The sequence below is a fragment of the Mustelus asterias genome, chromosome 15 (genome assembly GCF_964213995.1).
Source record: "Mustelus asterias chromosome 15, sMusAst1.hap1.1, whole genome shotgun sequence".
Taxonomy (NCBI): Eukaryota; Metazoa; Chordata; class Chondrichthyes; order Carcharhiniformes; family Triakidae; genus Mustelus; species Mustelus asterias.
In genome coordinates this window covers 66,186,292-66,200,927 of record NC_135815.1, presented here as the reverse complement: position 1 = coordinate 66,200,927, position 14,636 = coordinate 66,186,292, and the positions used below count along the sequence as shown (strand labels likewise).

Below are 14,636 nucleotides of genomic sequence, written 5' to 3'. Positions count from 1 at the left end.
CGCCCAAAAGTAACAGGGATGTTGAGGAGCAGATAGCGAAACAGATCCTGGAAAGGTGTAATAATAACAGAGTTGTCGTGATGGGAGATTTTAATTTCACAAATATTGATTGGAATCTCCCTAGAGTAAGGGGTGTAGATGGGGAGGAGTTTGTTAGGTGTGTTCAGGAGGGTTTCTTGACACAGTATGTAGATAAGCCTACAAGAGGAGAGGCTGTACTTGATTTGGTATTGGGAAATGAACCTGGTCAGGTGTCAGATCTCTCAGTGGAAGAGCATTTTGGAGATAGTGATCATAATTCTATCTCCTTTACAATAACATTGGAGAGAGATAGGATCAGACAAGTTAGAAAAGTGTTTAATTAGAGTAAGGGGAATTATGAGGCTATCAGGCAGGAAATTGGAGGCTTAAATTGGAAAGAGGTTTTCTCAGGGAAATGTACGGAAGAAATGTGGCAAATTTTCAGGGAATATTTGTCTGGAGTTCTGCATAGCAACGTTCCAATGAGACAGGGAAGTTATGGTAGGTTGCAGGAACCGTGGTATACAAAGGCTGTAATGAATCTAGTCAAGAAAAAAATAAAAGCTTACAAAAGGTTAAGGGAGCTAGGTAATGTTAGAGATCTAGAAGAGTATACAGCTAATAGGAAGGATCTTAAGAAAGAAATTAGGAGAGCCAGAAGGGGTCATGAGAAGGCCTTGGCAGGCAGGATTAAGGAAAACCCCAAGGCATTCTACAAGTATGTGAAGAGCAAGAGGATAAGATGTGAAAGAATAGGACCTATGAAGTGTGACGGTGGGAAAGTTTGTCAGGAGGAACCGGAAGAAATAGCAGAGGTACTTAATGAATATTTTACTTCAGTATTCACTATGGAAAATGATCTTGGTGGTTGTAGTGCAGACTTGCAGCGGACCGAAAAGCTTGAGCATGTAGATATTAAGAAAGAGGATGTGTTGGAGCTTTTGAAAAGTATCAAGTTAGATAAGTCGCCGGGACCGGATGAGATGTACCCCGGGCTACTGTGGGAGGCGAGGGAGGAGATTGCTGAGCCTCTGGCGATGATCTTTGCATCATCAATGGAGACGGGAGAGGTTCCGGGGAGGATTGGAGGATTGCGGATGTTGTCCCTTTATTCAAGAAAGGGAGTAGAGATAGCTCTGGAAATTATAGACCAGTGAGTCTAAACTCAGTGGTTGGTAAGTTGATGGAGAAGATCCTGAGAGGCAGGATTTATGAACATTTGGAGAGGTATAGTATGATTAAGAATAGTCAAAGGCAGATCATGCCTTACGAGCCTGATTGAATTTTTTGAGGATGTGACTAAACACATTGATGAAGGAAGAGCAGTAGATGTAGTATATATGGACTTCAGCAAGGCATTTGATAAGGTGACCCATGCAAGGCTTATTGAGAAAGTGAGGGGGCATGGGATCCAAGGGGACATTGCTTTGTGGTTCCAGAACTGGCTTGCCCACAGAAGGCAAAGAGTGGTTATAGGTGGGTCATATTCTGAATGGAGGTCGGTCACCAATGGAGTGCCCCAGGGATCTGTTCTGGGACCCTTACTCTTTGTGATTTTTATAAATGACCTGGATGAGGAAGTGGAGGGATGGGTTGGTAAGTTTGCTGATGACACAAAGGTTGGAGGTGTTGTGGATAGTGTGGAGGGATGTCAGAAGTTGCAGCGAGACATTGATAGGATGCAAGACTGGGCGTAGAAGTGGCAGATGGAGGTGTGAGGTGGTTCATTTTGGCAGGTCAAATGGGATGGCGGAATATAATATTAATGGTAGGACTCTTGACAGAGTGGAAGATCAGAAGGATCTTGGGGTCCGAGTTCATAGGACGCTCAAAGCAGCTGTGCAGGTTGAGGCTGTGGTTAAGAAGGCGTATGGTGTACTGGCCTTCATCGATCGAGGAATTGAGTTTAGGAGTCGTGAGATAATGTTGCAGCTATATAGGACCCTGGTCAGACCCCACTTGGAGTACTGTGCTCAGTTCTGGTCGCCTCATTGCAGGAAGGATGTGGAAGCCATAGAAAGGGTGCAGAGGAGATTTACAAGGATGTTGCCTGGGTTGGGGGGGCATGCCTTATGAGGATAGGTTGAGTGAGCTCGGCCTTTTCTCCTTGGTGAGACGAAGGATGAGGGGTGACCTGATAGAGGTGTATAAGATGTTGAGAGGTATTGATCGAGTGGACAGTCAGAGGCTTTTCCCTAGGGCTGAAATGGTTGCCACAAGAGGACATGGGTTTAAGGTGCTGGGGAGTAGGTACAGCGGAGATGTGAGGGGTAGGTTTTTCACTCAGAGGGTGGTGGGTGCGTGGAATGGGCTGCCAGCAACGGTGGTGGAGGCGGATTCGATAGGGTCTTTTAAGAGACTTTTAGATAAGTACATGGAACTTAGTAAGATAGAGGGTTACAGGTAAGCCTAGTAATCGCTAAGGTAGGGACATGTTCGGCACAACTTTGTGGGCTGAAGGGCCTGTATTGTGCTGTAGTTTTTCTATGGTTCTATGTTTCTAAGTGGATGAAGTGACAGTTGGCGACCATATCGGGGATAGTGATCACAAATCGGTTAGATTTAGCATTACCACGGGAAAGGACAGAGATAAAGCAGGAGCAAAAGTATTGAACTGGGGGAAGGCTAATTTTGCAGGAATGAGAAGGGACTCGTCTGAGGCGGACTGGATAGCACTGCTAGAGGATAAATCAGTGGAAAACCAGTGGGAAGCACTGAAAGACGAGATCCTAAATATACAAAGTAGACATGTCCCCTCCAAAAAAAGGAATGATAGTGGTACTGTCAAATCTAGGCCCCCCTGGTTGTCTAGAGGAATATAGAGGAAGATCAAACAAAGATAGGCACAAAGAACTAATCGCTGCAGGTAGCCTAGGCGAATATAGGAAGTGCAAGGATGAAGTAAATAAGGAAATCAAAAAGAGGGCATGAAAATAGATTAGCAAGTAAAGTTAAAGAAAACCCAAAGATGTTTTACCAATATATTAATGGTAAAAGGTTAGTTAAGGAAAAGGTGGGACATATCAGAGATGAAGAAGGGACATCATGTGTAGATGCAGAGGCTGTGGGAAGGATATTAAATGAATATTTTGTCTCTCTGTTTGCAAAGGAAAGGAATGATGCAGATATAATAGTCCATGAGGAACACTGTGAAGTATTGGATGGGATAATCATACAGAGAGAGGAAGTACTCGAAGGGTTGGAATTCTTGAAAGTTGATAAGTTGCCAGGGCCAGATGGATTGTTTACGAGGCTGCTGAGGATTTTCCAATCTTCATGTGATGCAGGGAAGGTACCGGAGGACTGGAGAAATGCAAAAATAGTTCCATTGTTTTAAAAGGGATCCAAGACTAACAGTTATAGGCCAGTTAGTTGTACATCGGTAGTGGGCAAATTAGTAGAATTAATCCTGGGAGATGGGATGAACTGTCACATAGAAAGGCATGGACTAGTCAGGGATGGTCAGCATGGATTTGTTAAAGGAAGATCTAGTCTCTCAAATGTGAATGAACTCTGAGGGTGTGACAAGAAGGGTTGATGAAGGTATTGCAGTGGATGTTGTGTACATGGATCTTAGCAAGGTATTTGACAAGGTCCCGCATGACAGATTGGTAAAAAAAAAAGCCAATGGGATACAGGGTAATTTAGCAAACTGGTTCAAAGGTTGGCTTAGTAACAGGAAACAAAGGGTAATGTTCAATGGTTGCCCTTGCAAATGGATAGTTGTTTCAAGTGGTGTTCCACAGGGCTTGGTGTTGGGACCCTAACTGTTTGTGTTATATATATATGTGAACGTGGAGGGCATGATTGGGAGACGTGCAGAGTGGATTGGAACAGTTTGACGAAGGACGCAGCTAGTTCTGGAGCATGTCGTCATCATCACTGCCAGGATGTTGTCAAGCTTCAGCTTTTGTTCCCTCCAGTGCCCTCAGTCATTTCTTGATATCACGTGGGGTGAATCACATTGGTCGAAGCCTGGCATCTATAATGATAGAGAACTCGACAAGGTTGATATGGATCATCCAAGATGATAAATAAATCCATAGATTTACAAGGATTGAGTGGCATGCCTTATGAGGATAGGCTGAGGGAGCTCGGTCTTTTCTCCTTGGAGAGACGTAGGATGAGAGGAGACCTAATAGAGGTATATAAGATGTTGAGAGGCATAGATCGGGTGGACTCTCAGAGGCTTTTTCCCAGGGTGGAAATGGCTGCTACGAGAGGACACAGGTGCTGGGGGTAGGTACAGGGGAAGTGTTAGGGGGAAGTTTTTCACACAGAGGGTGGTGGGCGAGTGGAATCGGCTGCCGTCAGTGGTGGTGGAGAGAAACTCAATAGGGTCTTTTAAGAGACTCCTGGATGAGTACATGGGACTTAATAGGATGGAGGGTTATAGGTAGGACTAAAAGGTAGGGATATGTTTGGCACAACTTGTGGGGCCGAAGGGCCTGTTTTGTGCTGTAGTTTTTCTATGTTTCTATCCGCTCAACACTGATGGCTGAAGGTGGGTGCAGGCATGTGCTTCAGCCTTGTCTTTTGCACTCAGCTGCAGGGCACATCGGGGATGTGGATGTTTGTTGAGCTATCTCCTCTGGTCAGTTAATGGTTTCCACAATTTATGACTGGCTGTGACTGGACTACAAGATTTTATCTACAGTCAGTTTATAATCATAACATCATACGACATTTTTTTTTAAATTCCCCGAAGATACCGATAACCTTTAAAAAGAGCTGAATATTCCAATGGCCAATAGAATCAAAGTACAAGATTTCATGTTCTAAGTCTTTACTATAACAAACAAGCTAAAATCAACCTACATCAAGCATTTATTAAGAGGGAACTAATGCATCAAACTAAAGGAAAAGGTACTTTTGCATTAATTAACAAAACCAAAATATGTAGCATACATTTGTTCCACTCCACCTGAGTTTTCCCAGCTATGATTATCACCAGCAAGGCATACATCAGTGACTTTCCATCCTTAAACTTTCAGAAACTGAAACTTAAATCTCAAAAGTATCCTGGACATTGCTGCAAAACAGTTTTCCTTGCTTTTCCACATCAGGAGCTTCTTTGTTTTTGAGTCTCAAAAAATAGCTGTCTTTTTTTTCTGCAAGATGCTGTGAAAAGTGCTGAAACTGCCACCCTATCTCCATGGGTTTCTGATTGAGTTTCTCTCCCCCATGGCACCTGGATCATATGGGCATTTCTCTGAACTGAGGTGTTCAAAGATAACATTTGAAACTTGATCATCTTGTAAAGTTCAACATTCATTGAAACGCGTGGAAACTAGAAGCAGAAGTAGACCATTCGGCCCTTCGAACTTGCTCCGACATTCATTATGATCTTGGCTGATAATCAAATTTGATATCCTGATTCCCCCCCCCCATATCCCTTTATCCCAAAAACTATATCTAATTTCTTCTTGAAATCACACAACATTTTGACCTCAACTACTTTCTGTGGTATTGAATTCCACACCTTTGCCACTCTCAAGGTGAAGAAATTTAATAGAATCATTGAATCCCTACAGTGCAGAAAGAGGCCTTTCAGCCCATCGAGTCTGCACTGGTCACAATCCCACCCAGGCCCTATCCCCACAACCACACTTATTTACCCTGCTGACCCCTGACACTAAGGGGCAATTTAGCATGGCCAATCAACCTAACCCCGCACATCTTCGGAGTGTGGGAGGAAACCGGAGCACTCAGAAGAAACCCATGCAGACACGAGGAGAATGTGCAAACTGCACACAGTGACCCAAGCCAGGAATCAACCCTGGTCCCTGGTGCTGTGAGGCAGCAGTGCTAGCTACCGTGCTGCCCTAAATATCTGGGAATCCTGCAGGGAGTAACTCACCTCCTGACTCCCCAAAGCTTATCCACCATCTATAAGCCAGAAGTCAGGAGTATAATGGAATACTCTCCAAGTACAGCTTCAGTAACATTCAAGAAGCTTGACATCATCTGGGGCAAAGTAGTCCACTTCAATATCTCCTATAATATCTTCAATATCTATAATATCCTTCAATATCATAGAAACATAGAAGATAGGAGCGGGAGGAGGATGTTTGGCCCTTCGAGTCCACTCCGGCATTCACCATGATCGTGGCTGATCATTCAACTCAATAGCGTAATCCTGCTTTCTCCCCATAACTTTTGATCCCATTCGCCCCAAGTGCTATATCTAGCTGGCTCTTGAATACATTCAATGTTTTGGCATCAACTGCTTCCTGTGGTAATGAATTCCACAGGCTCTCCACTCTTTGGGTGAAGAAATGTCGCTTCATCTCCATCCTAAATGGTCTACCTCGAATCCTCACTCTGTGACCCCTGGTTCTGGACGCACCCACCATCGGGAACAACCTCCCTTTATCCACTCTGTCTAGTCCTGTTAGAATTTTGTAAGTCTCTATCAGATCCCCCCCTCATTTGTCTGAACTCCAGCGAAAAAAAAGTTCCCAACCTAGTCAATCTTTCCTCATACATCAGTCCCGCCATCCCCGGAATCAGCCTGGTAAACCTTTGCTGCACTCCCTCAAGCAAGAACATCCTTCCTCAGAAAAGGAGACCAAAACTGCACACAATATTCTCGGTGTGGCCGCACTAAGGCCTTGTATAATTTCAACAACACATCCCTGCTCCTGTACTCGAAACCTTTTGCAATGAAGGATAACATACCATTTGTCTTCTTTACCACCTGCTGCACCTGCATGCTTACCTTCAGCGACTGATGCACAAGGACACTCAGGTCCTGCTGCACACTCTCCTCTCCCAATTTACAGCCATTCAGGTAGTAATCTGCCTTCTTGTTTTTGCTTCCAAAGTGAATAACCTCACATTTATCCAAATTATACTGCTTCTGCCATTGATTTGCAAATCAATGGCAGATGCAGTATAATTTGGATAAACCCAACCTGTCCAGATCATGATGAAGGATCTCTGCATCCTCGTCACAGTTCACCCTCCTACCCAACTTGGTATCAGCTGCAAACTTTAAGATGTTACATTTTGTTCCCTCATCCAAATCATTTAATATATATTGTGAATAGCTGGGATCCCAGCACCGATCCCTGTGGCACCCCACCAGCTACTGCTTGCCAATTTGAAAAGGATCCATTAATCCCTACTCTTTGTTTACTCTCTGCCAACCAGTTTTCTGTCCGTCTCAATACACTTCCCCCAGTCCCATGCGCTTTATCTTGCACGATAATCTCTTACGTGGGACTTTGTCAAAAGCTTTCTGAAAGTTCAAATATATCACATCGATATTGTCAACTCTACTAGTTACATCTTCAAAGAATTCCAGCAGATTTGTCAAGCATGATTTCCCCTTCATAAATCCATGATGACTCTTTCTGATCCTGCCACTGCTTTCTAAATGCTCCGCTATAACGGATTTGAGAATTTTTCCCACTGCCTATTACTGGTCTATAATTCCCTGTTTTCTCTCTACCTCCCTTTTTGAATATTGGAGTGACATTAGCTACTCTCCAATCTGCAGGGACTGTTCCAGAGTCTACAGAATCCTGGAAGATGACCACCAATGCATCCACTATTTCTAGAGCCACTTCCTTAAATACTCTGGGATGTAGATTATCAGGCCCTGGGGATTTATCCACCTTCGATCCCATTAATTTTCCCAGCACCATTTCTCTTCACCGCAATTCTAAAAGGTTATCCTCAAACTATGACCCCGAGTTCTGGACATTCATTCAGACTAGTAAGATAAAATGCCTAATGCTCTGGGTGTGGAGATGCCGGCGTTGGACTGGGGTAAACACAGTAAGAAGTCTCACAGCACCAGGTTAAAGTCCCAACAGGTTTATTTGGTAGCAAAAGCCACAAGCTTTCGGAGCGCTGCTCCTTCGTCAGATAAGTGGGAGTTCTGTTCACAAACAGGGCATATAAAGACACAAACTCAATTTACAAAATAATGGTTGGAATGCAAGTCTTTACACGTAATCAAGTCTTAAAGGTACAGACAGTGTGAGCGGAGAGAGGGTTAAGCACAGGTTAGAGATGTGTATTGTCTCCAGACAGGGCAGTTAATGAGATTTTGCAAGCCCAGGCAAGTCGTGGGGGTTACAGATAGTGTGACATGAACCCATGATCCCAGTTGAGGCCGTCCTCGTGTGCGGAACTTGGCTATCAGTCTCTACTCAGCGACACTGCGTTGTCATGTGTCGTGAAGGAGCGGCACAGTAGCATAGTGGTTAGCACTGCTGCTTCACAGCTCCAGGGACCTGGGTTCAATTCCCGGCTTGGGTCACTGTCTGTGTGGAGTTTGCACGTTCTCCTTGTGTCTGCGTGGGTTTCCTCCGGGTGCTCCGGTTTCCTCCCACAGTCCAAAGATGTGCGGGTTAGGTTGATTGGCCATGCTAAAATTGCCCCTTAGTGTCCTGAGATGCGTAGGTTAGAGGGATTAGTGGGTAAATATGTAGGGATATGGGGGTAGGGCCTGGGTGGGATTGTGGTCGGTGCAGACCCGATGGGCCAAATGGCCTCTTTCTGCACTGTAGGGTTTCTATGAATATATCTATGTGAAGGCCGCCTTGGAGAACGCTTCCCGAAGATCAGTGGCCAAATGCCCGTGACCACTGAAGTGTTCCCCAACAGGAAGAGAACACTCTTGCCTGGTGATTGTCGAGCGGTGTTCATTCATCCGTTGTCGTAGCGTCTGCATGGTCTCCCCAATGCACCATACCTCGGGACATCCTTTCCTGCAGCGTATCAGGTAGACAACATTGTGGCTCTTGCTACCAAATAAATCTGTTGGACTTTAACCTGGTGTTGTGAGACTTCTTACTAATGCTCTGGGGGCATGGATTTAAATCCCACCATTGTTGTTGGTGAAATTTAAATACAATGAATTAATAAATCTGAAATTGAAAGCTCGTCTCAGTAATGGTGACCATGAAACTATCATTATTATAAAAACCCCATCTGGATCAGTGACAGGACCCAGGGAAGGAAATCTGCTGTTCTTCCTGGTCTGGCAAATGCTTCGTACTTAAACAAATTATCCTATAGATGATAAATATTTGGTGTATGTAAATCATAAATTTATGGGTTTTTTAATTGATCTTTTCATTTTTCACCATTTCAGAACGTCTGGTAGAAAGTCTGCGTCTACCACAGGTTCCCACACTTCATGCTCAGGTGTTCCTCTTTTTCCGGGTGCTGCTGTTACGGATGTCTCCACGCCATCTCACCTCATTATGGCCCACTATGATCACAGAACTGGTAAGCTGACCAAAGGTCATCCATCTAAGTTTTTTGGGTTGTATTAGGTATAATTGGGTCCTCGCTGTCCACGGGGATGGTGCCAGAGGACTGGAGAATGGCGAATGTTGTTCCTCTGTTTAAGAAAGGGAATAGAAATGACCCTGGTAATTATAGACCAGTTAGTCTTACTTCGGTGGTTGGTAAATTGATGGAAAAGGTCCTTAGAGATGGGATTTACGACCATTTAGAAAGATGCGGATTAATCCGGGATAGTCAGCACGGATTTGTGAAGGGCAAGTCGTGCCTCACAAATTTGATAGAATTTTTTGAGGAGGTAACTAAGTGTGTTGATGAAGGTAGGGCAGTTGATGTCATATACATGGATTTTAGTAAGGTGTTTGATAAGGTCCCCCATGGTCGGCTTATGATGAAAGTGAGGTGGTGTGGGATAGAGGGAAATTTGGCCGATTGGATAGGTAACTGGCTGTCTGATCGAAGACAGAGGGTGGTGGTCGATGGAAAATTTTCGGATTGGAGGCAGGTTGCTAGCGGAGTGCCACAGGGATCAGTGCTTGGTCCTCTGCTCTTTGTGATTTTTATTAATGACTTAGAGGAGGGGGCTGAAGGGTGGATCAGTAAATTTGCTGATGACACCAAGATTAGTGGAGTAGTGGATGAGGTGGAGGGCTGTTGTAGGCTGCAAAGAGACATAGATAGGATGCAAAGCTGGGCTGAAAAATGGCAAATGGAGTTTAACCCTGATAAATGTGAGGTGATTCATTTTGGTAGGACAAATTTAAATGTGGATTACAGGGTCAAAGGTAGGGTTCTGAAGACTGTGGAGGAACAGAGAGATCTTGGGGTTCAAGTCCACAGATCTCTAAAGGTTGCCACTCAAGTGGATAGAGCTGTGAAGAAGGCCTATAGTGTGTTAGCTTTTATTAACAGGGGGTTGGAGTTCAAGAGCCGTGGGGTTATGCTGCAACTGTACAGGACCTTGGTGAGACCACATTTGGAATATTGTGTGCAGTTCTGGTCACCTCACTATAAGAAGGATGTGGAAGCACTGGAAAGAGTGCAGAGGAGATTTACCAGGATGCTGCCTGGTTTGGAGGGTAGGTCTTATGAGGGAAAGGTTGAGGGAGCTAGGGCTGTTCTCTCTGGAGCGGAGGAGGCTGAAGGGAGACTTAATAGAGGTTTATAAAATGATGAAGGGGATAGATAGAGTGAACGTTCAAAGACTATTTCCTCGGGTGGATGGAGCTATTACAAGGGGGCATAACTATAGGGTTCGTGGTGGGAGATATAGGAAGGATATCAGAGGTAGGTTCTTTACGCAGAGAGTGCTTGGGGTGTGGAATGGACTGCCTGCAGTGATAGTGGAGTCAGACACTTTAGGAACATTTAAGCGGTTATTGGATAGGCACATGGAGCACACCAGGATGATAGGGAGTGGGTTTTATCTTGGTTTCAGATAAAGCTCGGCACAACATCGTGGGCCGAAGGGCCTGTTCTGTGCTGTGCTGTTCTATGTTCTAATTGCCATTGCTCAGTTTACATTAATCTTGTCAAAATGTAATTTCAAGAGAATCCAGCATCTGATTCCCTCCAAACCACACACCACCCTGATTTTGAATGATATCACCACTATTATTGGACCAGAATCCTAGAACTCTGTTTCTAACAGGGCTGTGAATGGTTCTAGAAGGTGACTCACCACCGCCACCTTAAGAGAAGTTAAAAATGGGCAACAAATTGCCAACAATGCCAACATCCATGGAAGGAAAAAATTCTGTATTCCTTGAGTTTTTAGAATTCTTCCACAGGATTTGAGTGTCACTGGCTAAGTCACCATTTATTGTCCATGCCTTTCCAAGATGTTGACTTTGTGACAGTGAAGGAATGGTAATATAGTTCCAAGTCAGGATGATGTTTGGCTTGGAAGGGAACATGTAGGTGTTGATGTTCCCATGCATCTGCTGTCTTGTTCCTCTTGGTGGTAGAGGTCACGGGTTTGGAAGGTGCTGTAGTAAGAGCTCTGGTGAGTTGCTGTGTGCATCTTGTAAATGGTACACACTACTGCACTGTGGGTCTGTGGTGGAGAGAGTGGATATTGAAGTGGGCTATTTTGCCCTGGATGATATCAAACTTCTTGAATGTTACTGATTCATTCAGGCAAGAAGTCTCACAACACCAGGTTAAAGTCCAACAGGTTTATTTGGTCGCACGAGCACTGCCCCTTCATCAGTTGAGTGGAGGATTGGGTTCACAAACAGGATATATAGAGACACAGACTCAATTTACAAGATAATGGTTGGAATGCGAGTCTTAACAGGTAATCAAGTTTTACAGGTGCAGACAATGCGAGTGGAGAGGGTTAAGTATAGGTTAAAGAGGTGTGAATTGTCTCAACCCAGGACAGTTAGTTAAGATTTGCAACCCCAAGCAAGTCGTGGGGGTCACAGGTAGTGTGACATGAACCCAAGATCCCGGTTGAGGCCATCCTCATGTGTGCAGAACTTGGCTTTTAGTTCCTGCTCGGTGATTCTGCATTGTCGTGTGCCTTGAAGGCCGCCTTGGAGAACACTTACCCGAAGATCAGAAGCTAAATGCCCTTGACTGCTGAAGTGTTCCCCAACAGGAAGGGAACACTCCTTCCCGGTGCCCGAGCAGAAACGGATTAGGACAAATGTTGGCCTTGCCAACATCACTCGCATCCACAGGTGACAAGCATGAGAAGGGAGGTGGTCAACACAGTCTGGGGAAGAATAACCAGTCTGTGACAGGAAGGGACAGAGCATGGAAACAAAGGAATGCACTAACAAATCGGGTCCAGGTAAGAAAGACTAACATAAAGACACTTTACCTGAATGCACGTAGCATTCGAAACAAAGTGAATGAGTTGACGGCACAAATCAGTACAAATGGGTATGATCTAGTGGCCATTACAGAAACGTGGTTGCAGGGTGACCAGGACTGGGAACTAAATATCCAGGGGTATCAGACAATTCGGAAGGATAGGCAGGAAGGAAAAGGAGGTGGGGTAGCTTTGTTAATTAAGGATAACATCAGGGCGGTAGTGAGAGATGATATAGGCTCTAAGGAGCAAAATGTGGAATCAATGTGGGTGGAGATAAGGAATAGTAAGGGGAAAAAGACATTGGTGGGTGTCGTCTATAGGCCCCCAAATAATAACTTCAAGGTGGGGCGGGCTATAAACAAACAAATAACAGATGCATGTAAAAATGGAACAGTAATAATCATGGGGGATTTTAACCTCCATATTGATTGGTCAACTCCAGTCGGACGCGGTGGACTTGAGGAAGCATTCTTAGAATGCTGTCGTGATAGTTTCCTCGAACAGTATGTTACAGAACCTACGAGGGAGCAAGCTATATTGGATCTGGTCCTGTGTAATGAGACAGGTAAAATTAATGATCTCCTTGTGAGGGATCCTCTTGGAATGAGTGATCACAATATGGTTGAATTTCTAATACAGATGGAGGGTGAGAAAGTAGGGTCCCAAACCAGTGTCCTCTGCTTGAACAAGGGGGATTACAATACGATGAGGGCGGAGTTGGCTAATGTAGACTGGGGACACAGACTAATTGGTGGGACAGTGGAGGATTTTTAAGGAGATTTTTCTCAGTACTCAGCAAAAATATATTCCAGTGAAAAAGAAGAAATGTAAGAAAAGGGATAACCAGCCATGGATAACTAAGGAAATAAAGGAGAGTATCAAATAGCAGGCCATCTGGATAAGAATGGTTCGATTAAGCAGACGCAGCATGGATTTATGAGGCGAAAGTTGTGCTTGACGAACTTGTTGGATTTTTATGAAGATGTGACTACTGCGGTTGACGGAGGGGAACCGGTGGATGCGGTGTTTTTGGATTTCCAAAAGGCGCTTGATAAGGTGCCTCACAAAAGGTTGCTGAAGAAGATTGGGTCACACGGAGTTGGGGGTAGGGTGTTAGCGTGGATTGGGGATTGGCTATCTGACAGGAAGCAGAGAGTCGGAATAAATGGGTGCTTTTCTGGTTGGCAGATGGTAATTAGTGGCGTGCCGCAGGGATCGGAACTGGGGCCTCAACTATTTACCATTTATATAGACGATCTGGAGGAGGGGACTGAGTGTAGGGTAACAAAGTTTGCAGACGACACAAAGATAAGTGGAAAAGTGAATCATGTGGTGAAGTGAAAAGTGAATCGTGTAGAAGGTCTGCAGAGAGATTTGGACAGGCTGAGTGAGTGGGCGAGGATCTGGCAGATGGAGTATAACGTTGACAAATGCGAGGTTATTCACTTTGGAGGAAATAATAGTAAATTGGATTATTATCTAAATGGAAAAAAATTACAACATGCTACTGTGCAAAGGGACTTGGGGGTCCTTGTGCATGAGACGCAAAAACCCAGTCTGCAGGTGCAACAGGTGATCAAGAAGGCAAATGGGATGTTGGCCTATATCGCAAGGGGGATAGAATATAAAAGCAGAGATGTCTTGCTGCATCTGTACAGGGCATTGGTGAGGCCGCAGCTGGAATAGTGTGTGCAGTATTGGTCCCCTTATTTGCGGAAGGATATATTGGCCTTGGAGGGAGTGCAGAGAAGGTTCACCAGGTTGATGCCAGAGATGAGGGATGTTGATTATGAGGAGAGACTGAGCAGATTGGGTTTGTACTCGTTGGAATTTAGAAGGCTGAGGGGGGATCTTATAGAGACCTATAAGATAATGAAGGGGCTGGATAGGGTAGAGGTGGAGAGATTCTTTCCACTTAGAAAGGAAGCTAGAACTAGAGGGCACAGCCTCAAAATAAAGGGGGGTCAGTTTAGGACAGAGTTGAGGAGGAACTTCTTCTCTGAGGGTGGTGAATCTCTGGAATTCTCTGCCCACTGAAGTGGTGGAGGCTACCTCGTTGAATATGTTTAAATCACGGATAGATGGATTCCTGATCGGTAAGGGAATTAGGGGTTATAGGGATCAAGCAGGTAAGTGGAACTGATTCACTTCAGATCAGCCATGATCTTATTGAATGGCGGGGCAGGCTTGAGGGGCTAGATGGCCTACTCCTGCTCCTATTTCTTATGTTCTTATGTTATCAAATTAAAAACCAATGCATATAGAGTGGCCAAAATTAGTGGGGAACTAGAAGATTGGGAAGGCTTTAAAAAACAACAAAGAACTACTAAGAAAGTAATAAAGAAAGGAAAGATAGATTATGAAAGTAAACTAGCACAAAATATAAAAACTGATAGTAAAGGTTTTTACAAATATATAAAACGGAAAAGAGTGGCTAAAGTAAATGTTGGTCCCTTAGAAGATAGAACATAGAAAAACTACAGCACAAACAGGCCCTTCAGCCCACAAGTTGTGTCGACCACATCCC

At 44.5% G+C, this 14,636-nt stretch overlaps 1 protein-coding gene across 8 annotated transcripts in view; it reads left to right on the top strand.

The window, feature by feature from the left end:
* The window catches only part of dop1a (DOP1 leucine zipper like protein A), a 352,103-nt gene that overhangs the window by 320,397 nt on the left and 17,070 nt on the right, over nt 1-14,636 (top strand). For all 8 annotated transcript variants that reach the window (XR_013499663.1, XR_013499664.1, XM_078230041.1 and 5 more), the window contains one exon: nt 9,131-9,267. Coding sequence is in view for 6 of the 8 variants with exons in the window: in XM_078230041.1 (XP_078086167.1) it covers nt 9,131-9,267 (137 nt within the window). In the remaining 2 variants the exon portion in view is untranslated. The remainder of the gene's footprint in view (nt 1-9,130; nt 9,268-14,636) is intronic.